Source organism: Aphanomyces invadans (assembly GCF_000520115.1).
Source record: "Aphanomyces invadans strain NJM9701 unplaced genomic scaffold supercont1.57, whole genome shotgun sequence".
Lineage (NCBI taxonomy): Eukaryota > Oomycota > Saprolegniomycetes > Saprolegniales > Verrucalvaceae > Aphanomyces > Aphanomyces invadans.
Genome location: NW_008580202.1, coordinates 260,417 through 281,434, shown reverse-complemented (window position 1 = coordinate 281,434; position 21,018 = coordinate 260,417). Strand labels below are relative to the sequence as shown.

At 57.9% G+C, this 21,018-nt stretch overlaps 7 protein-coding genes across 7 annotated transcripts; 4 read left to right on the top strand and 3 right to left on the bottom strand.

Annotated features, from left to right (window-relative positions):
- Nucleotides 1-1,190: 1,190 nt before the first annotated feature.
- On the top strand, nt 1,191-2,224 carry H310_13871 (hypothetical protein). Its single transcript, XM_008881518.1, has one exon. The coding sequence runs from the start codon at nt 1,536-1,538 to the stop codon at nt 1,932-1,934; it is 399 nt and encodes a 132-aa protein (XP_008879740.1). The 5' UTR covers nt 1,191-1,535; the 3' UTR covers nt 1,935-2,224.
- A 1,084-nt stretch (nt 2,225-3,308) lies between these two features.
- H310_13870 (hypothetical protein) lies at nt 3,309-6,767 on the bottom strand. Its single transcript, XM_008881517.1, has 2 exons — nt 3,562-6,767; nt 3,309-3,513 (listed from the first exon to the last, which is right to left on the bottom strand). Exons 1-2 carry the CDS (start codon nt 6,743-6,745, stop codon nt 3,374-3,376), a joined length of 3,324 nt encoding a protein of 1,107 aa, XP_008879739.1. The 5' UTR covers nt 6,746-6,767; the 3' UTR covers nt 3,309-3,373.
- A 50-nt stretch (nt 6,768-6,817) lies between these two features.
- Nucleotides 6,818-8,557, top strand: H310_13869 (hypothetical protein). The gene is made up of 7 exons (XM_008881516.1): nt 6,818-7,083; nt 7,152-7,332; nt 7,382-7,450; nt 7,499-7,630; nt 7,681-7,863; nt 7,912-8,019; nt 8,066-8,557. The coding sequence occupies exons 1-7, from the start codon at nt 6,824-6,826 to the stop codon at nt 8,366-8,368; spliced, it is 1,236 nt and encodes a 411-aa protein (XP_008879738.1). The 5' UTR covers nt 6,818-6,823; the 3' UTR covers nt 8,369-8,557.
- Nucleotides 8,558-10,491: 1,934 nt separating this feature from the next.
- On the top strand, nt 10,492-12,872 carry H310_13868 (hypothetical protein). Its single transcript, XM_008881515.1, has 5 exons — nt 10,492-11,107; nt 11,164-11,718; nt 11,779-12,066; nt 12,126-12,425; nt 12,486-12,872. The coding sequence occupies exons 1-5, from the start codon at nt 10,598-10,600 to the stop codon at nt 12,819-12,821; spliced, it is 1,989 nt and encodes a 662-aa protein (XP_008879737.1). The 5' UTR covers nt 10,492-10,597; the 3' UTR covers nt 12,822-12,872.
- A 1,066-nt stretch (nt 12,873-13,938) lies between these two features.
- Nucleotides 13,939-14,953, top strand: H310_13867 (hypothetical protein; the record flags this gene model as incomplete). Its single annotated transcript, XM_008881514.1, has 4 exons — nt 13,939-14,188; nt 14,242-14,471; nt 14,521-14,775; nt 14,825-14,953. 4 exons carry the CDS (start codon nt 13,939-13,941, stop codon nt 14,951-14,953), a joined length of 864 nt encoding a protein of 287 aa, XP_008879736.1.
- Nucleotides 14,954-15,410: 457 nt separating this feature from the next.
- On the bottom strand, nt 15,411-17,404 carry H310_13866 (hypothetical protein). The gene is made up of 3 exons (XM_008881513.1): nt 16,890-17,404; nt 16,762-16,839; nt 15,411-16,712 (listed from the first exon to the last, which is right to left on the bottom strand). The coding sequence occupies exons 1-3, from the start codon at nt 17,398-17,400 to the stop codon at nt 15,460-15,462; spliced, it is 1,842 nt and encodes a 613-aa protein (XP_008879735.1). The 5' UTR covers nt 17,401-17,404; the 3' UTR covers nt 15,411-15,459.
- Nucleotides 17,405-17,981: 577 nt separating this feature from the next.
- On the bottom strand, nt 17,982-20,842 carry H310_13865 (hypothetical protein; the record flags this gene model as incomplete). The annotated part of the gene is made up of 1 exon (XM_008881512.1): nt 17,982-20,842. One exon carries the CDS (start codon nt 20,840-20,842, stop codon nt 18,017-18,019), a length of 2,826 nt encoding a protein of 941 aa, XP_008879734.1. The 3' UTR covers nt 17,982-18,016.
- Between the last annotated feature and the right edge of the window lie 176 nt (nt 20,843-21,018).

Here is a 21,018-nt window from a genome sequence, read left to right as displayed (position 1 = left end):
GTCTTCGTAGGTAGTAGACAAAGGTTTCGTCGACGATGAAAATGTCAGAAGGAAAATCTTTGAATTTTTCCCAAAACTCCTCAGCAAATGTAGCTTTAGTCTCAGCAAGCACAGCTTGTGGAAGCTTGGTCGCACATGGCACTCGTTGCGAGAAGCGATAGCGTTTAGTAAACCGTTGGCAGAGTCGGAGCATGCTGCTGTACGCCGTGTCGTCGTTCTTCTTGTTAGCAATTACTCCTTGAGCCTGTTCTTGTGGTGCATGCACGTAATGCGACGAATATGGGTGAGGTAGTGCTTGTTGTCTCGGACATCATTCAGGAAGTCATGCATCGCCAAAGCAAATAGGATGCATACTAGTCTACCTTGGCCACCCAGCGTTGCACGTTTAGCATTGCGGCGAGTGGTCATGATCTTCTCCCTGTTCTTCAGCCATCCCCTCCATGTGCTCCAATTAGTTCCATTGGCCCTGGCGTATGATTGAGACGACACGACGCTTGGGTCGAACATGTCCTAGTACTTGCGGTGATCAGTGATTGAGTACCTTGTGTACTGCCCCATGCTCGTGCGTGAAGACGTTACCACAAACGGCCAATCATGAATTAGTGCTGTGGATTCATTTATCCTTTGTACGTATGCGTGATTTTGTTTTGTGAATTTAAATTGTATGTATACATTTTCATATATATTGCCTACTACTTTTAAAATACTTTTCACACAACGTTTTTCTACTGGCTAACCATAATTCCATAATCTCACGAGGGGTGATTGCTTCTTGTGTAGGGAGGTCTTACGTTCTTTGAGGAAATCAAGCGCGACCTACCAACTGGCATAGACTGGGGATCGGTGAATCGAACCCAGGGCACAGCGGTGACACGCGGTACCATTATCGGCTTGGCCAAAATGAGTCCCTTTCAAAGGATTGTTTGCAATCAATCTGTATCGATGAATTAGGCTGGATGAATTAATATGAAATTTGACAAGGTTCCTTGAAAGAGATTTGCAGTCACATGCCGTCGTGATTAGAATCCAAGGCTATATCTCAAGCAACGTAATTCGACATGTACCATATCATGTCCTTCGTCGTGTTGAAGAAAGTCACCCCACTGGGTAAACTATTGGGATTTTGCTCTAGCGTTCAGAATGCCTTGTCCATACTATTATTCCAATAACTTGAACGAGTACAACTAGGTGAATTTTCTGTCGTTTCCTGTAAACTTGTTGACAAGTTGATTCAGCGCGAAAGACTTTGGATTCACCAGACCCTCGGCTTCGCGCTTTTGACAACTTTTCGGCGCCGCCTTCGTTTCAACTTTGACGTCTGGATTGCCGGCTGGTCATCTTCACTGCTGCTCTCGAAGGTGGCTTGTTCGAGGGCGAACATCTCGAACGACGCTTGGAACAGCCGCTTCCGGCGCGAATCGTTAGCAGTCAAGCGCGTCACGAAGTCCTAGTGCTTTTTGAAGGCATAATGACGCGAATGCATCCGCGTTGGTGACCGGACTGCTCAAGTCCACTACGCTTTGAAAGGCCTCTGAATGAGCCACGGCACGTTCCTGCGCAAAGTTGGCGAGGTCGTCCAGAGCCGACTGAATCTTGGATACGGCGTCCCGAACCTGACACCAGCTGGTCAACTTGTCGTGAAGAAAGGCATTCGGAGTCCGACAAGCAGCTATAGTCCGATAACTCGCGCACTGGTACAGGTTCTTCCTGGGATGTGGATGTCGGCAGGACTCGTGGAGTCGAAGGTTCCTCGGCGCTGGATTGGGAGCTCGAGAGAGCCGATCGTATTGCTGTCGTGGACGGGTGAATTGGACGCGTCGCCATCGCCGCAATGCGAGTCCGAGAATGCCGCATGTTATCCGCTCACTCGAGACGACAATTCAAGAATTGACGTCGAACGGACGGCTGGCACGTCCTTGTCTACGATTGGTTGACTAGCGCGAATCTGGCACGCCTGCCAATGAAGACTCTGCCTGTTCGGATGTTGCACCATTCAACCAAGACATCATCGTTGACGCGGTTGTTCGATGGAGGTCGAACTTTGAACGGGGGGTGTTGTGACGATGATGGCCATCAAGTCCACCCTACACGCCCACGAATGACACCAAATGACTAACGCTAGACTCCGAAACTTACACCTTTTAGCTTAGAGACGTTTGTCGTCCCTCTAGAGAGGGGCGCTTCATGTTAGAAAGCTACTTCTAAATCTCACTTTTTACCTGCTTGTTGGAGGTCACGTACTTCATCTTGCGCTACTCTTCTTGGTGAGGCCGATAAAATCCGATCCAGAAGATTAGTTCTCTGAACTTCCTTTTAATTTGTGCCTTTTTCGTGACCGTCACAAATTGCCATCACAGCTGAGCGTCTACCAGATTCGACCCAGATCGTTCATTGTCGGGGGGTCGCTGTGATGGTTCGAGTGCTTGGACGAGGCGAGAGCAGCTTGCCTGGTCTTCGAGCTGCGCTTTTTCTCTGGTGTGCTCGTTTGAATGGCGACGAGGGGGACGGACGGACGATTATCGGGGCACGAGTGACGATGCACCGAAAGCCTGCCCCTGCCCATCGTACACATGCTCTCGACCTGTGTAGGACTCTAACCAACATGAAGCTGTCATCGAACGCAGCGCCATGGCCGAGTTCTTCTTCAGGTCGGGCTGTCGGCGCAGTGAATCACAATGTTGGCGACTACCACGCTCGGCTGGTATGCCGCCGCAGCCGGCATACCAGCCGAGCGTGCCCATGTTGTCCGAAAGCTGGCCCATGAGCCAGGGATACCAGATTTGGCAGATCGAGTCGTTGAGCCCGTAGAAATAGAAATATGGCGCAGAAGCGTGACAACGAACGCACCGTCGGTCGAGTGCATGTGCCTGATCTCGTCCTGGAGCTCATAGTCGACATCGAGTGGAGAAGGCGAAGCCCCACATGACAAGGCGAGGGCGGCAAGGAGGAGCATGGACTGGACGGCCTTGGCTCTCGTCGACGCCGATGAATCAATTGTCCGTCCGTCGATGCGAGTTTGGAGTCTTGCTCAGTGACCCTGCCCGCACGTCGGTGGCTAACCACATTAACGCAACGAAAGAGACGGCGGCCGCAAGGCCCTACTTGCACAGCGACATCGTGGACAGACACGATTGGAGGCGCTTGGACGTGAAATGAGTCAACAATCCAGAGAGTTACTCGCCATCCCATTGCATCTCGCCTGACAAACGGACGGCGCAAGAGAGATGGGTGTGGTTTCCGTCAGGACGGCGCGACGTTCGCGCAGGATGCAGTGCGTCGTAGCACGTTCGTCAAGACAGCGAAGCCACCAAATCCCACGCCACTACCTCGATTCATTACTCGATTTGCAGGATGCGGCGTGATCTGTCCTTGTCTATACATCTGCGTGGCCACAATACGTTGACATGCTGTGGTTGTATGGCACGACAAACAGAGCCATGCGCTGGTCCGCCGCAACAAAGCTCTCCTTGGAATCGACATGAACGACATCAATTGACGGAAGCTTGAGTTGGCCTAGCCACGACGATGACGAACATTTCGTACAGACACACAGACACGCACCAGGATGCAACGGGACGATGCCAACCGTGAATGCGTACGTCTCCAGCGGCAGCACGTTTACCTTGGCATCGACCGCGCCGGACACGAGAAAGTCGGATCCTTCGTTTGCAATGTTGACCGCCAAGACAACTATCCCCGCCGTGTGGTTGGTCAGCTGAATGCGTACTAGGCTTAATTCGCCTTCGACCCCGAACTCAGGGATGGCCACATCGACGCTCAGCGGGACGGATGCGAATGCGACTTTCGGGAGCGCCAGCACAGTCGTGACCACGTCGTCCCGGGTTGACTCGCCCGCGTCCTCCGCGGTCCATTCCACGACAACGTCGCCTAGAGGGTGCGGACTCTTGACAACTTGGTGGGGAAGCACGCGGAGCACAACGCTGTGTTGGTCGCCCGCGCCGAGCTTTTTGGGCCGGAAATCTCGCGTCGTTGACGATGAAAAGGTGGCGTGGGCGGAAAGATTGGCGAGCCCGACGCTTTGCAGGTGGAGCGGAGCGGTCGCGGCGAGTTGTGCAACCACCGTGAAGGGAGACCCGACGCGGGCCGCGCGGTTCGGGTACGTCCAGTGCAGCGTCGACGTGAGGGCGAACGGGGCCACGGCATGCACTGCAAAGGTTGTGTCAAGGCTCACTTGGACACCGAGGGCCGTCTGGTACGTCATGTGCACGTTCAGGACAACGTCGCGGGCCGTCGCACAGTGGAGCCACACCGTGAACGGTTGTTCCGAGTGAGGACGTTGAGGGGACGTCAAGGCGGGGGCGTCGGGTCGAAACACGAGTTGGGCGGTCTGTGGACGATTGCCGCCGCCAGGACTCAATGGACTCTCGGCGACGTGGATCGTGTACTGAGGATCGTGAATGTGGTCGTCGTGCGAGTGCAGGACAAACTGAAGCGGCGCGGTGTGGCCCACGAGGACTTGGCTGCACAGCAAGTCGAGCGTGGCGCGCGCTTTGGGCTGCATGACGACGACTTGTCCGCGGCCGCCAAGTCGACCGTCGTCTTCGAGACCGGCGCCGGTCACGTCTTCAAAGTCAAGGGAAGTGGTCGGTTTCCGCTGAAACGACGGCGACCCCGCGCCTTGGCCCATGCCGGGAATCACGCCTTGCATTTCCGCCAGCAAACTGTTGCGGCGCGTCAGGATCGTCTGCGGGACGAACGACGTCACCGTCCAAGTCCACGACACGTCATGGCGGTTGCGGAAGACAAGGCGAACTTGCTGACACATGACAGTTGTCTGGGTGGCCGGCAGCGTCAGCGCCATTTGGAACGTCCGGGGAGTATGCGGCGGCAGGCGGAGGTCGGCCGTGTCGTGGTGCAGGTGTTGGTTGAACGAGTCCTCGGGCGCAAACACGAACGAGAGCGAATGGAGCGACACGTCGACGGGAAGGTACGACTCGACCGTGGCGGTGAACGTCACTGTCTCGCGGACAAACGCCTTGACAGCCTTGCCAAAGTCGACGTACACGGACACGACGTTCTTGAGCGCATCGAGGGCGAGGTCGGGCGGGGATGTCGTCCACTGGTCGAACGCGACAAACAAATTCGCGTGGAGGGTGTCGCGGTGCGTCGGCGCGACAAACAACTCGAGCTTTGGGCTGAGCAACTGCACCGACAACTCGAGAAATGCCAGTGTGTCGCGCTGGTGCGTGGCGCAAATGAGGAGGTGCGACAGCACTTGGCTCACTTGCCCGTACCACCGTTCTTGGATGTACGCGGCTTTGGCCTTTTCCAGCCCTTGCCGAGCCACGGCAAACTCTCCGTTTGCGAGTTGCTCGAGACCGAGGCGAAGCAAGAGGCGGTGTTTGAGGCGGTAGCGGTGGTTGAGATGCACCGTCACGTGGTGGATCGCTTGGGACAGCAACTGGATGGCCAGCGCGGCGTGGGGGATTGTTTTCTCCGCGATCGGCACGATGGCGTCCCCGCCAAGGAACGGACTCGGGGCCGTTGCGACCGTCGCGGGGTCGAGCGATACGTCGTAGGACAGGCCGGCCTTGGCGGCAGCTTTGCGGCGCCACGTTGCGTATTTGGCCGCCGCGCTAAAGTACAAATACGCTTCCTTGTACAGATCCGAGTCGAGACCGGCAAGAACGTTGTTGTGGTAACTGTTTGACGGTGATGCATGCAGTCCGAGCCGCTGGGACTCGAGGACGAGTTGTCCAAACACGTGGTACTGCCGGCTCACGTAACCCCAGTGCGCGCACGTGGCGGCGCCGACGTCGTCCTTCTTGGCGTGGAGAATGGACGGTGGCAGGCGCCCGAACGCAGTCATGTGGCGGTGCAGCTGATCCACGGCACCCTTCAAGTGATGGGATGAAAAGATTGCGTGGTACACAAGTTTGTAGTGTATATACTCGGCCACCGCAACGAGTTGTCGGTGCAAGTCGGCGCCGTCGTCCGCGTCGCCGCCGGCCGCGAGATGCAGCAAGGCCTTGTACGCAGCTTCGTAGTGCAGCAGCATCTTGGACGTGTAATTTCGAAATTCGTAGTAGTGGGCGACCTTGAAGCTGTGGCGGATGCCGACGAGCTTGGTGGGCTTCTTGGCCTTCTTCACGCGCTTCGCCTGCGCCTTGTAGTATTCGACGGCGTTCGTGCGGATCGCCGCTTCGAGTTTGATCAGCGTCGGATGCGTGCGCGATACTATATCCTTGACAAACCAAACGCTCTTGGCATCGAGTTCCGCGCGTTTGCGCAAACTCTGGAGTCGGTCGTCGCTGCTTGGAAGGTTCACCATGCTCGACGACATCGTGGATGCAGGGGATGCTGAAGATGTAGCGTCGTCAAGGAGCTGGACCAACACGAGCAAGATCTTGACGTCGCGGCCGGACAGCGTCCGTCGGAAATCCTCGACTTCATCGCGAATGACCGTTTCCTGGATCGCCCAGTCTCGCGAGGCCAGTCGGGGTTCGAACGCGTAGAAGAGCAGAACCACCGACGGAAGGACTTCGTGGTGCTTTTTGAGCCATCCCGCTTTCCAGATTCCTTTGCTCGGCGACGCCGTTTTGTCCTTTTTGGTCGGAAACACGTACCGGTGATCGAAACTGAGCGATTTGAACTGTACATGCGGTACAAATTCCTCGTTGATCGAACGAAGCACCGGAAGGACACGGGCTTGGATGTCCTTCGGTCCCAGCGCCGCCACCAGCGGCCGCGGCGCCTCCTTCAACTCGACCGGGTACGATTCCATCGTCGCTCCACCTCGACAGCGGTGTGAAAAGTCAAAAGGCTATCCGGTAAACGTATCCGGATTCCATTCACCAACGCGATGTTGTTCTTGCCTGGTGTGGCGGCCGCGGTGGCCATTGTCGCCGCCGATGAAAGCAGCGCAGGAGGATATGCGAGCTGCATGAATAGCAACGTTTGCATGCCCATCAGCGACATCCCAGTTTGGTGGGTGTGCATGCAGGGCAAGGCCCCTGAGTACTTGATCCTTGCCGGTGCCATGATCTTCTTTGCAACGTTCTTGCCGCGCGTGCTGCTGAGCTTCATGCTGTTCATCCTGAGCAAGTTTCCCTTTGTCCGTGAGTACGTGTGTGCTTCCATGCTGCTCCGATATACCTCCCTCCTCTCATGATCGGACACTCGTGCGATAGAATCGTCGACGACTATGTCAAATTCTGCACGACGTCGACGACATACCTTCTCAGCGCGTCGTTGTGCATGGGAGCGACGATTGTCGCCCTCTTGTCGCCGTACTTGTGCCGCTTCCACATTTACGTTTGGGGCATCTTCTTCCTCATGTGGATCTATTCGGTGTTCAACGTGATTGATCGGGTGCGTGCATGCGCTTCATCGTGTCGGTCAATTCATGGCTGCTACCCAGCTCGCGGTCCGTCGGTTTGGTGGGAAGGCCGACAACTCGAAGAAAGTCGTGATTTCCGAGTCGATCAAGGTATGCCCAACGTCGTTGGCATCGTCGCGCGTTCACGCCCGTGGGTAGTTGCTGCGACTGCTCGTGCTCGTGATAGCGTCCATGTACATTTACTTGCAAATGTGGCAAGACCAGTCCTTGCTCAAGTATTCGTTTCTTGGCATGATTGGCGGCGCGATTGCCCTTGGGTTTGCCGGCGCGGTATCGCCCGCCGCGTGCATGCTCTCGCTTCACGAGTAGTTGCGCCGTAGACGCACAATGCGGTCGGCGGGCTCTACCTCGTTCTGAACGCGCCATTTCGCGTCGACGAATTCATTCAAGTCGGCCAAGTCCAAGGCCACGTCCAGCGCGTCGCGCTGCGCTTTACCGTCGTTCTTGGGCTCGACCGCACCAAGATCTTTGTCCCCAACAGCTATTTTCTCTACAAACCGATGGTGGGTGGCGGCGGCGCCCATTCGGACTGCATCGACGGCTTGATGTAGGTCAATTTCTCGCAACGGCCGAAGCGGCAAATCGCCCTCGATATCCACGTGCACCCGCACACGTCCGTGGCGGTGCTGGAAACCCTCGTGCGCGACCTCCACGTGATGGTACGAATGAGTGTCGACTCGGTGTGTAAATGAATGGCTGCCGTAGCTCCAGTCGCGGCACATGGGCCTCACCTCCCACGACGACTACAACGGTCCCGCGGACAAGGCCAAGTTTTGCTTTGTCACGATGGACGCGCTGTACTCGATTCGGTTGTACACGTACACGGACGAGCTGGACGCGAAAAAGCACGCGATGATCAGGTCTGAGGTCTGGCTCGCCGCAATGGAGATCATGGAAGACCTTGGCGTCGTCACCGTGCCGTCGGCGCACTCCCCAGACCACGACAAACCAGCGCGGGACGACCAAGAGCATGGGCCGTGCGCGGCCGAGTACGGGTTCGTACTGTGAGACACACCACCCGAGAATACACACGAGTGGGTGGCAAGCAGGACGTACATGTGCCCGGGGACCGCGCATCGTTGGGCGGCCCCCGGGACGAAGCAAGCAAGCGTGGCCACTGAACGAGCGGTGCTTGCCATGGCGAATTCCATGACGGTGGATAATTGTCATGTAATTGTTGGGAGGAACGTTGGTGTTTTGAGTCGACCGCGCAGTCACCATCGACTTGTGCAAGCATTGGGCCGATCGTTGGTGGCGGTGTCGTGGGTTCGCTTGGTCGATGCCGCCAGCAGCAAGTTGCACGGCGTGGCATGTAGAGTTTTTGTTGAGGAGATGCAGCCATGGTGACCGCCTGAAGTGTTTGCCTCTGTCCTTTCGTAGTGCCTGTGTCCACTCGAGATGTTGGCTGCGCGGGAGTTGTTGGAGCTCGACACGGGCAACACGAGGAGGTCAGGCGCCCTCTGCAATCGAAGGTGGCTGGCCGAAACACAACCGAGGTCGTCGAGGCCCACGGTGCGAGGACTTGTCACCGTGGTGGCTAGGATTGCCGACGTGACCTGCACAGACGGACAACGTGTGTGCGCGCGAATGGAAGGAAGAACAGACTGATCGCACATTAGATACATCCATCCACGGCTCCCAGTTCCGACGCACTGGCCCGCTCAAAGGCTACGATTCAACTTTGACATGGTTCACCAGGTCGTTGTGTGAGGGGATGCCCCATGATCCTCTGTCTCACGTCGTCCTGGGGACGATGTGCCAACGGTCCGCGACCAAGACCCCCCCCCATACGAACGCTCAGAGCGCGACAAACTCGCTGGGGGGACTCGCCTCTCTGAAAGTTGCCGTTGGACACCCACATCATGAGGGCAGGTTCTCTTTGAACAGAGAAACGTATCAAATTGGTCTTGTCGGATGCTCGCAATCGTTCCCAGGTCGATGCTGACGGCGGCCCCTGCGTGGGTGAAGAGCGGTGCGTTGTCGGACGAGCGTGGGTCGACGGGTCGGTGGAATCGCATCGCAAAACGTCATCGTTGACTTGAAGCCGACCGCCGACGGTGCGGTGGCATTGCGACGACGCGAACGGGGGAAGGGCGGACTCCGACACTGGCGAAATTACAATCTCAGTGTGCCGCTTCATCTGGTTGGGGCTGATATGGAGTCGGGGGTGGGGGGGTTACATTTCTGGGGCGTGCAAGCCAGCGTCGCGTCGACTGCGAAACATGTTCCAGCCCAAGGAGAGGCGTACGGCGACGGTAGCCTCATTGGCGTGCACATGCCGCCAATTCGATACCGTTGGCGAGCCCATGGTAGTCTAAGGATCAAAGGAAAGCGACGACATTGGCCAGTATCAATGAATATCACGTAGTCTGTCAGCTTCCAGTCCTTGTCGTCGCCGCCGTCAGCCGTTGACGCGAGTGTTGGGCGCCGCCGCCAACCAACACCATTGACGTTTTAGCCACACAACACACACCCCTTCGAACAGCTCCTCACTCAAACAGTAGACATCTCCCATGCATTCGGTGGCTCCTGGTCATGTCCATCCCTTCTCTCTCTCTCGTGAAAATCGGCGTTATCGTTGCGTCTGCTTGCAACGACACAAGTGGGCAACGAAACCACCAGGACGGAGATGCGCCAAAAACGGTTCAAGATCCATATACGCAGCATACGAAGGTCGCTACCGACGGAGCACCACGGCGCATGGCCACAGTCGGCGAGGAGGGGATCCTCTGCAACCCCGTTCACTCGGACGCCCTCCGTCGCCCGTCGCTGTGTTCGCACGAAACGATCCTCGTGCCGCATCGATGACTAGTGTTTCATTCGGATCAGTGAAAACGACAAACAGTCCCCATGCACACTAGTATAACGCCATGCAAACCCCCGAGCATCCGGCCACACGGACGCGCGTCTCGATGTGTCCAACCCCGATGTACGCGCGGGGCCCCCACCTTATGCAAGCTGTTGTAGGCGCAAGTGACGTCCATCGGGTGGGATTGCCAGTCCGGTGCTCCCCGGACGTCGGCCCCCGCAACTGCACGCCCAAGCGCGGATTCTCCGTCTTGAGATCTAGTCACTGTGAGAGGATGGATTGTACCAACGAACTGATCCCTCTCACACCACCACGGCGGTTTGGAAACGTCCGTGTCAACGTACAGGGTTTCGGTCGTTTCACAGAGGTGCTTGGTTGTGCAAAGTTGTAGCCGTCTTCGATCATCGCACTCTTCAACCCGACTCGAGATGCAGACGCCGTACGGCAGCGAAAACAAGGAAACGGACGAGTTCCTGACCCGCATGGCGGCGAGCGCCGTCCCCGCGCCGCAGCCATCCCGTACCCGACGCCCTGTCATGATGTGCGCGGCCTTTTTGGCCACATGCGCCGCGGGGGCGCTCGGGCTTGTGTCCGAGCGCAATGCAGTGCATTCCACTGCCCAAGTCCAGACAGCCAACTTTGAACTCCAAGAGAGCGGGAGCCTCGACGTCCAGCCATCCCCATCGAGCGACATCGTATTTCCGTGGCAAAGTATCGGCGTCAACTTGTCCGCGACGCCCACGCCGTTCGTGGCAAACTGGACAGCGATCGACACGAACACCGACGGAAGCATCAGCCTGAACGAACTGCTCGGGTACTTGACGACTCAAAAGGATGCCCAGGTCGCGAAAATCGAGGCCGCCGCCGCCGCCGCCGTCGCGCAGGTGCAATCCACATTTGACCAGCACACGAGCTGCATCAAGACCGCGTACAGCGAGGTTTGTATCGATCGATTTCGAGTTGGACCAACGCAACTCACGGGTCGTCCTCGTAGCTGATCGACGCCAAGACTACCAGCGACAAGAAGGAGATCCTGACCGCGTCGGAGCTCGGATCTGTCCTCATGTACGCTCGCGACCACTGCTACTACAAGACTACGCCGACACCCACAACTGCCGTGGACGGTGGCGACGTCGTCATCGCCACCACCACGCCAGCGCCGTCTGGAGCCACGACGACAACAAGTGCCCCAGAGCCAAGCGCCACGACGACAAGTGCCCCAGAGCCAAGCGCCACGACGACCACACCAGCGCCAACCACGACGGCGAGTTGGGCGGAACCGACCACGACGACGCCGAGTGTCACGTTCTACGTCCCATCGCGCGAGGAAGTCCTCAAGGAACTGGCTTCGTCCATCGATGTCCTCGGCAACCAGACCAACTTGACCAAGGCGTTTGCGCTTGCCGTGCTCAACCAGACTCGAGACAATGTGACGGCCAAGATCGACACGACGTGGTTCAACTCGGACGGCGAGCGCGCTGTCGCCAGGGCCGAGGTGGCCAAGTACTTTGGCACGCTCACGTCGTGCGTGAGCATCGCCATGTCGATTGTACGTTGTCCATGTCGATTCGCTCGGTGGCCAACCGGCGCCTCATGTGGCAATGCCTAGTTTGGACGGTACATCAATGTTCTCGATGCGTTCGAGCTAGCGCCCGCGCTCGCGTGGATTCGGACCACGTGCATGGACACGTCCGACGCCAAGTTTGGCAAGACCGACACGAACCAGAACAACGTGATCGAAGAATTTGAAGTGATGGCGGCAATCGTCCAGATTCGAGACAACAAGCTCGCGGCCCTCGCCAACGTGACCGACCCGACCGCGTACCAAGCTGCGTTCTTTGCCACGCGGCAGTTGTACGGACAAACCATGGAGTGCGCGCACAACGGCATCACCCAGGTAGGATATTTGCATGCACTGGACGCCCCCACATGGCCCTCATCCCGGTCGCAATGTAGTTGGGGGACCCGGTCGCACGCACACTCTCACGCGAACAATTTTACGGCCTCGAGGCGTGGATGCTCAGCCACTGCAGCCTCGTCGAGCCTGACGTGACTGTCGTTGGCCTCCTTCCAAACGCCACGATCCTTGGCGGCAACTTTTCGCTCGGCAACATCGTGACATTCCTCGCCGACGCCAAGACCATGTACACGGCGGCCGTGCCTGTCAACGACACGTACCACGCCGCTACGATCGAAGACCACTTCCGCCTCATCGAAGTGTGTTTGAACGGGTCGTATGTCCAGCTCAACGTGACGGTGCGGCCGTCTTGTCCGACAACCACGCCGTCGTCCTTACCGTCGTTGTGGTGTGTGTAGAACGAAACAGCGTACGCTTCGCTCGTGACGACTGTCCAGACGTGCGTCGCGAAGAGCGTGCCGGTCACGATGCCAGTGGGGGTGTTCCTCAGCCGTCCCGAGTTCCAAGCCCTGCTCGAGCTCACGTGGGCCGCTGAAAACGCGAGCTTAGATGCGCAAATCCGCCAAGCCCAGGCGGCCCTGGACAAACTCAAAGCCAAGAAGGCTGCACTTGCAACGTGTATCGTACAGGCCGTCGACAACGCGGCGGCAGGCGAAGCCAAGATCCCGCAATCCCAGCTCGTCCCGGCGCAGAGCTTTACCAAACAGTGCTACGTCAAGGCGACGTCCGCCTAGGACCATGTAGAAGGTGTCTGCCCGGTGATACAAATATACGATTCCTGTGGATATGATCTTTTCGCGAATTGCTTGGGGTTTGCTCGAACCTTTGCAGGAGTGTTTGACCGAGTGAGTCCAAGTGGCGCAGTCGTGCTAGCAAGCCACCATGCCATCGACAAAGTTGAAACGAAATGGACTGCATCGGTGTTGCGGTTGAGTTGATTGATGGCAACGAGATAGACGACCAACATGCGCTCGGTGGGAACATGCGACATCACCTGCCCAAAGCGTGCGAGACGGCCGGGAGGTGCCTGCGCACGATGCCACACCTTCCGCTTCTTGTCCTTGCCCTACGACCGATACGACATATACATCCCGTCCCACGCTTCAATTACCGATGGTATGTTGTGACGGCTGCTCGTGGTCGAGTGCCTGCACGCCCCCGAGATCCAAGCCGTCGTCGCGTCGTCCTGCGGCTTCAGCTGGCCTCATTATGACCAGCTCCAGTTGGAAGGCGACGCCGTCTTTCCACGGGGGATGCCTAGAGCCTCCCTAGGCATCTCTCCCAAAGCTTGCCAGGCTTTGGACTGTCGACGTAAGTTGCCAACTGACCGAGGTGATATGCCCACGTCACACTGACCTTGCCGCCCCCGTTGTCGAGCTTTCCCATTCGGGTAGAATGCCGTTTAGTTTGGCCAGCTACTGCAAGCCGTTGGAAGTGCCCGCCAACCACGCCACCTTCGGCTGCCGCATCGCCGACAGAACGTTCCTTGAATGTGTATATACGATCCCAACCGCACTAAACGCTCATGACAGCACGTCGAAACTCCTCGTGTCCAACACCTCACCATGACAGAGGGCGGCTTGACCACACGCCATCGCTTGCGCGGCCGACTCGCGGCCTCGAATGTCCGTTGGGAGCACGACTCGCCGCTGTCATGGCCCCCTCCAGCGCCTGTGCAGGCCGCCGCCAGGATTGAACTCGTTGCCGTCATCCACGGTGGTGGCCGATTGTATCCAACACATTCGAAGATCGCACGCTCGTGGGTGGCGCCGCGAACAACAAAACTCGCCCATCACTCTGGCCAATCTCCGCCGACAACGTGCTTGGACATCGCAGTTGGGATTTCCCTCGATGCTGCCAACGTTTGCATCGTATGGAAGTGACACGGACAGTGATACACAAACGCTGACGCGGCCGCTGCTCGTCAAGACCAAGAAGGCGCGTGCGGGACTTGCCCTGTTGAGCGCCACGCTCGTCATGACCAGCGGCGCCGGCGTGTACGGCATGTTCGACGCCACGGCCATGTGTCAAGCGGAAGGCGGCGCAGTTTTGGAATCCACGACAAACTTGGCGGCGATCTTGCCACGTCCTTCCACGACAGGTGCAGTCCCGACTATCGTCGTCGTTCGCGCGTCTGACGTGGACCACGGACAGAGCAGCAGCCCCGACAGCTTGTCGATCGATGGAACGAGACGCAGCAACTCTTTGACCGCATCGACGTGGACGGCAGCGGCGCCGTGAACTTGACCGAGTTGGTGGCCTTCCTGGAACGCGAGCGCGACAACACGATCCACGCGATGGACGCAGCGACATCGACTGCCATCCAACGCATCAAGGACGAATACTTTTATCGAGCGCAGTGTGTCGCGGACGGCTTCAACGCGGTAAGGTTTCGCTCGTGGTGGCCCGACTCGTTGACTCGATTGGGTGCAGATGGTACAGCACGCGACCGAGTCGGTGGGATCGCCGGACGAACTCGCCCTCGTGGTCCGGTGGGTCCAACAGCACTGCAGCGCCTTTTTTCCCGAACTCGCGACCATCCCTACCACCACCACGACGACTACGATAGCGCCCACGTCCAAGGAAGAAGATGGCACGCTCTTCAGCCGAGACGACGTCGTTGCGTTCGTCAAGAACAAGACGTCGTCGACGTTCTTTTTGCAATGCACGGTGGACGCCCTCGACCAGGTGCCGCCCGTTGCCCATGGACTTGGCGCTCACGTCGACGTCGCCCTAGTTCCCTTCCACGAAACAGTTTACACGCCAGGACATGGACAGCATCCTGCACGTGGTGCTGAAGTGCTTGAGCTCGTGGTTCCTCCACTGCAAACACGCCGCACGACTGTATTTTGGCACGAACGGGTGAATGGCCAGCACCGTCCTGCGTCACTTCGATGGAGCTTGCCGTCCCCAGCTGCCCGTTTTGCTTTGTCCTGGCCAACCCTGGAAAAGATGGAGGAGGATTCGAGTGCACGGGGTGGACGTGAACGGCTCTCGTGCGGTGGCAATCCTCCGCCACGTCATGTAACCCACCGGCAAGTGTACCCTCCCCCGCTCAACACAAAGATCGGCGCCGCATGGACTCTCCTCGAAACCCCGATGGTGGCCAGGCAGTGGAACTGGGCGCAGAGTTGGCAGAGACCACGACCGCGATTCATTCTTGAACTCTACATGCAATCCTGTCCCCAAGCTGTTGGAATCGACAGATGCGGCGTGCCGACGGCAGGCACGCGCGACGTCGCTGCCACCCAGCACTCCAGCGTCTGGAGCATCCATCTTCCTGCCGCCGCGAAGTTGTCACCCCCACCTTGGCTCAGGTTGAATGCATCCATCTCGTGCTCTACAGTCGCCACGAGTCCAACAACAAGCTGCTTATTCTTTCGTGGCTAGCGTACTCAAATACTTTTCCAGTTCGTCAAAATCATCGTCTGCAAAGTCGAATGCGTCGCCGTCGGCTGTCGTTGCGACTTCGTTCAACTGGTTCAAGTCTTCCAGCAGGCGGTCGTCGTCGAGCTCGGCTTGTTTGCTTTCAAACTCGACGGCCGCCACCATCACGTCCGTCGGCCGCGTCGTCGCCGCCACGTCGATATCCGCGGGTTCTGCCGGCACCGCCTTCAGCGCATCCATCAAGTCTTTGTCGCAGTTTTCGTCCCAGCTGCCTTTTCGCTCGTACTCGACGTGAATGTCATCTTGTTCCGACACAATGCTAAACGTCGACGCGCCAGGGATCGATTTCTTGGACGCGTCTCCCTTGGCGGCGGCTACCATACGCGCCTTGCGCTCGTCAATGTCAGTCCAGAATCGCTCGTCCTTGCTCAGCATTTCGTCGTACGCTTCCTTGTCTTGCTCGGAGAGCGCGACGCCTTCGCTGCGTCCACCGCCGTCGTCGCTCAACGTCCCGTCGCTGCCACGGCTCGACTGGACAGGTGCAAAGATCAAGTCGACAAAAAAGTCGGACGCAAATCGATTGTCTTGGCACGCGCCGTCCAGCTGACCCTTTGTCAAGCGGAGAATGCCCATCGGAATGTATCCCGTGTGAAACGCGGCGCGGAACATCGAGATGCGGCCACCACTGTCGGTGAGGTGGCGACACCGGATCAAGATGTCGCCTTGGAGCATGCAGTCGACGTGGAAGCTCAGCGACAGGTCCGATGTGCTCACCCACTGGACGCCCGTGCCTTCTTTCACCGCTGTCCACGTCGTCGTGAACATGAGTTTCCCGCCCTTGAAGATCTGTAGGTATGGACAACACCCTTCTTCGACCAACTCGGTCAGCCCATCTTCTTCGACGGTCGTTCGGGACCCAAACACCGGGATCTGGTTGATGATCACGCGGCGCAGCAAGAGCGGGACACTGCGCGGTTTGACACCGTCCAGGACGTTGGTAAAGTATGAAAGGTACCGCCGCTGCGACGGTATCGTCAAGCGCTCGACTGGAGTGCGACATCGATCTCCGACATGCTGGAGCGCTTCCATCGGCGAGTCGAACAGACCCACCCAAGCCAAGTAACATGCGACAACAGTTCCCGTGCGTCCCTTGCCGGTCAAGCAGTGAATACATGCAATGTTCTTCGGGTCGGCGGCACACCAGCTTTCAATGGACGCGCAGATCTTGAATAGCAAGCCTGGCACTAACCGTGACAAATGGCCCAGTGGACACAGAGAGGGTCTTACCTAGGGGCGGAGCGGGGTGTCCAGGAAAGTAAAACTCGAGCACTTGGTTGTCAAAGCACGTGTAGTCGTACGACTCCTCTGACACACGTGAGTGAGCTCAGAAAGGACAGAGCGGGCAGCACAAGTACCGCTGAGATTCCAAATCATGTAATGCCCCTTGTGCTCCGTGTTGAGGTGCTTGGCGACGGCATCGATTGGGTTATCCTTAATGGGACCCATCTTGTGTCCATTTCCCTTGGTGGGAAATCCCATCGCGACAATGTCGTCCGTGACGTACGTGAAATTGAGCGACGATATGTCGACTGTCGCGGTGCCGTCGAGCGCATGGTTGAGTTTGCGCTGGAGCGCGTCCATGTCAGCAGCGTCCAATGCCTTCTTCACCTTAGCAGACCCTTCCTTTGCCGCATATGTCGCTGCACTCTGCGCCTTCTTCATAAAAGTAAACATACCCGACGCTGCCGCGGACGCTGCTGCCGACGCGGCAGCCATCGTTTCCGCCGACACGATTTGACTGCCGCTGTCAGTACGAGAGGGAACGGACGCTTCGCCGAAGAGACTCACGTCGTCCTCTGCCTTGGCATCCGCGGACGGAGACCTCACCGGCGCCTTGACGAACTTCTCGCTCAACCGCTTGAACATGATGATCTCCAAATGGCGAAGAAACTAGCCTGGATTCATGTATCCGGATTTTCTGCCAATGGTATCCGGATATCTTCTGTCCAATTATTTCCAATATTCGAACGAATTCGAGGTACAAAAGTTGTTGCAAATACAACGAAAAGTTATTTTGGGGTAAAAATCGTCATGGGATAGATATCATATTTCTGTCCTCACAATTCCGCGAACTGAGGCAATTCAAACTCTGGCGCGTGTTTGGTCTCAACTCCTGCGTGGTTGTCGACAACGGTGGGAATGCTTTCATCGACACCCGTATTCGTTTTTACACTCAAGTAAAGCGACACAGTATGCCCTCGTACTGGAAGCAGCAGCACTTCTCCTAGGTCGTTGGACGAACTGCATATTCTGGATTTTGTTTCGCATCGAGAAAAATTGAAATTTCTTGGCACACAACCTTCACGTGCGAACCGATTGGACATTTTTGCGAAATTGAGCATGAGACTCGGAATGATACCAATAATTCATTTTCGGATATACAGTAATGTAATTGTGCGAGAGAATGGAGGCGGAAATGTGTACCAAATTCTAAAAAGTTGGGCATCAAAAAAACAAGATTGATACCGATAAATAAGCTGAATTAAGTGTCAAAGTAAACCTTGACCGCTTGAGCAAAGTCGACCATGGCCGAGTTGGAGAGCACGCCAAGGACGACGGGGAGGACGAGGACGAGGCAGCCGGCGACCCACGCGGCGGACGCGAGTCTTCGGCCGTATTTCCACTGGTCGAACGCGTAGCAGAACATAGAGGACGGTTGGATGGCGAGGGCGGGCTCGATGGCACGCGCTGACGCAGGTGTGGTTATGGCGGCCGTCGAGGATGGCTGCGGTGGAAGAAGCGCGGGGACGTGCTTCTGTTGAAGGTGGACGACGCACGTGTCACACGTCCGGAGAGTCGTCCAGTAGTTGGTATGGATGCGGTGCGTCGAGCACGACCCACACACGACGTGGCCACAGATCTGGCAATTGTGGCGCAGGAGGAACGTCGCCATCGTGTTCGAGCACACGTAGCATCGCGATGTCCTGGTCTTGGGGTCGTACGAAGTTCGGTCGGGGACGCGGGTCGAGCCGAGGACGTCCGGTCCAAGGTGTTGATGCGACTCCATCAGCAACGTGGCAGGAGCTGCCGGTTGTGGCGGGATGGATGGCCGTCTTGGAAACGACTCGAGCTCATACAGTGTTCGAAATCGCTTCAGGAGCTTGTATGGGGCATCGACCGCGAGTGCATTGATCACGACCGCTGGCAGCATGCCGCCAAGGTCCATGTGGGCCATCATAGTCACGCGGCACGCGCCGCCGTCGACGCCATCGACGACATACCCCGAGATATTGTTCGTTCCTCGAACAAACTGCTTGGTCTCTGGCGCTTTCGGGTGGGTCGTCGATCGCGATGCAATCACGAAGCGGTCCTGGTGGTCCGACGCAGACGACGACCCTGCCACCTCGTGCACAGCGGTCACCACGACAAAGTCGCGAGCGGTCGTGGGGAAGACTGGCTTGGCTTGGACGTGGCGCACCGACACGCGGCCGGAAAAGTCGGCCAGGACGTGGCAACTCGCTGTCATCGTATCAAACGTTGTCATGTCGGCTGGATTTTGCAGCTTGCCGGCGAGAAACCAAGCGGGGCACTGCACGACACAAGTCGCCTTGACAGCGTTCCAGTCGGAATTCGGGACGGCTCCGCGGTACACGGCGATGCCGTCGTGGAGTTTGACTTCGGTCCACGCAATAGTCGACGCGTCGCTGACATTGGCCACGAGCAACTCGATGCTGGCGTTGCCGAACGCAGCGTAGTTGTCCAGCGCATCGCGTGCAATTGGCGACCCGTCCACCTGGCCACCGTTGGGCGATCGACCGGGGTCGGGTCGCGCCTCGGTGGACTCGTTTCGGCATGCGGTCACGTCAGGCAGGAGGCGTCGTCGTGGCAGCGATGCGGTCGCCCCGGTCGTGCCATAGAGCTCTCGGACCTTGTTCAGTAGCTTCGCAGGCGCTTCCACCGACAACAGATTGATCACGACGGCCGGCAGCATGCCGCCAAGGTCCATGTGGGCCATCATGGTCACGTGGCATGCTGGTTCGGGACCCAAGTCGACCGGGTCCAGAATGTAGCCCGAAATGTTGATGTGGCCTCGGACAAAATTGGACGTCGCGGGGGCGGTCGCGTGGTCCATGGACCGGGTTGCAATCACAACCACGTCGTCGGGTTTGACCTCCATCGTGGACATCACGACAAAGTCCCTGGCGGCCGTGGGGAAGACGGGCTTGGCCGTGATGTGCCGCACCGACGTCGTCGAGTTTGGCAACGCCATCAGCACGCGGCACGACGCCGTCATGTCGTCGAATCGAACGATTTCGGTCGGATCCATCAATTTCGACGCCAAGCGTGCTGCGGAACAACGAACGACGCCAGTCGCTTTGACCGCGGTCCAGTCGGAGCCTTGCACGGCGCCGCGGAACACGTCAATCGCGGTCGACGTCGCTTTGACGTGGCTCCATGTCGTGTCGACGCAATGGTCCGACGCTTTTGCCAAGAGAATCGCGACACTTTCGCACGCAAATTGCTCAAGGCCACGTGGAGTGCCGGGGTCCGCGCCGCTTGAACATGGCGGTTGAGTGTCAAGCGGCGGCGGCGGCGCGCTGCGCGACCGCGACGTGTGCGCCACGGTCGACTCGATGGCCCGCGTCAGCGCGCGAGTTTGTCTTGCCACGTCGGGGACACTCGCGTCGTGGGCATAGAGCTTTCGAAATCGACGAAGGAGCTTCCATGGGGCGTCGACCGCGAGCAGATTCATCACGACCGCAGGCAGCAGCCCACCAGGGTCGACATGCGCGATCAAAGTGACGTGGCACCCTACGGACGACGCATTGCCCGCCACAACGACCACGACAGGACGGAGGATATATCCTGAAATGAAGTTGATGCCGCGGACATACGAAGCAGTGGGCGGCACGCCGGGCCACGCGGTCGATCGGGATGCAATGGCAATCGTGGCCGAGTCGTCGACGACTGAAGGCGCATTCGTTGTCGTCTCCACGACGAATTCCCGCGCTTTGGTCACGAGCACGGGCTTGAGCTGGACGTGGCGGACACTGGTCGTGGTGTTGCTTGCGTGGTTTGTGTTGAGGATCGTCACGCGGGCCACCATCTTATCGAAGCGGGGCATCTCCGCCTCGTCGATCAACTTGGCCGCCAAGAATGCTGTGGCGCACGGTACGATCCCCGTTGCTTTGACTGCGTTCCAGTCGCAGCCAGGAACGACGCCGCGAAACACCGTGATGTCGTCGACAACCTTTTCTTCCGACCACGTGGAAGGCTGGGCGCACGTCGACGCTGGCGACGATGCAGGCGACGTTTCCATGGCCAAGAGAAGGCGGACTGTGTCGTCGTTCTCGTCCAAGCCCGGCATGTCTGGTCGCGGTGGTCCGTCCCTCGGCGACGCCTCCTCGATCGAAACCCACCGATCGACGAATGCCGTCGAGTTCGGCGTTTCGATTCGGTGGTGCAATAAAGTCCAGCCAATCAGAGCTATTCTATGCATTCCATGGCCAATCAAGTTGAGGAAAATCAAATATTATAGCCAAT

What these genes read in the sequence shown, in the direction of transcription:
- H310_13871 (XM_008881518.1), top strand. Translation starts at nt 1,536, where the DNA reads ATGAGCCACGGCACGTTCCTGCGCAAAGTTGGCGAGGTCGTCCAGAGC.
- H310_13870 (XM_008881517.1), bottom strand. Translation starts at nt 6,745, where the DNA reads ATGGAATCGTACCCGGTCGAGTTGAAGGAGGCGCCGCGGCCGCTGGTG. An exon ending in CATCGTCCCGTTGCATCCTG is followed by an intron (nt 3,514 to 3,561) that starts GTGCGTGTCTGT and finishes CGTCGTGGCTAG; the next exon opens with GCCAACTCAAGCTTCCGTCA.
- H310_13869 (XM_008881516.1), top strand. Translation starts at nt 6,824, where the DNA reads ATGTTGTTCTTGCCTGGTGTGGCGGCCGCGGTGGCCATTGTCGCCGCC. An exon ending in TGATTTCCGAGTCGATCAAG is followed by an intron (nt 7,451 to 7,498) that starts GTATGCCCAACG and finishes GCCCGTGGGTAG; the next exon opens with TTGCTGCGACTGCTCGTGCT. An exon ending in ATTTTCTCTACAAACCGATG is followed by an intron (nt 7,864 to 7,911) that starts GTGGGTGGCGGC and finishes GGCTTGATGTAG; the next exon opens with GTCAATTTCTCGCAACGGCC.
- H310_13868 (XM_008881515.1), top strand. Translation starts at nt 10,598, where the DNA reads ATGCAGACGCCGTACGGCAGCGAAAACAAGGAAACGGACGAGTTCCTG. An exon ending in TCAAGACCGCGTACAGCGAG is followed by an intron (nt 11,108 to 11,163) that starts GTTTGTATCGAT and finishes TCGTCCTCGTAG; the next exon opens with CTGATCGACGCCAAGACTAC. An exon ending in CGCACAACGGCATCACCCAG is followed by an intron (nt 12,067 to 12,125) that starts GTAGGATATTTG and finishes GTCGCAATGTAG; the next exon opens with TTGGGGGACCCGGTCGCACG.
- H310_13866 (XM_008881513.1), bottom strand. Translation starts at nt 17,400, where the DNA reads ATGTTCAAGCGGTTGAGCGAGAAGTTCGTCAAGGCGCCGGTGAGGTCT. An exon ending in CATGATTTGGAATCTCAGCG is followed by an intron (nt 16,840 to 16,889) that starts GTACTTGTGCTG and finishes CACGTGTGTCAG; the next exon opens with AGGAGTCGTACGACTACACG. An exon ending in ACACCCCGCTCCGCCCCTAG is followed by an intron (nt 16,713 to 16,761) that starts GTAAGACCCTCT and finishes GGTTAGTGCCAG; the next exon opens with GCTTGCTATTCAAGATCTGC.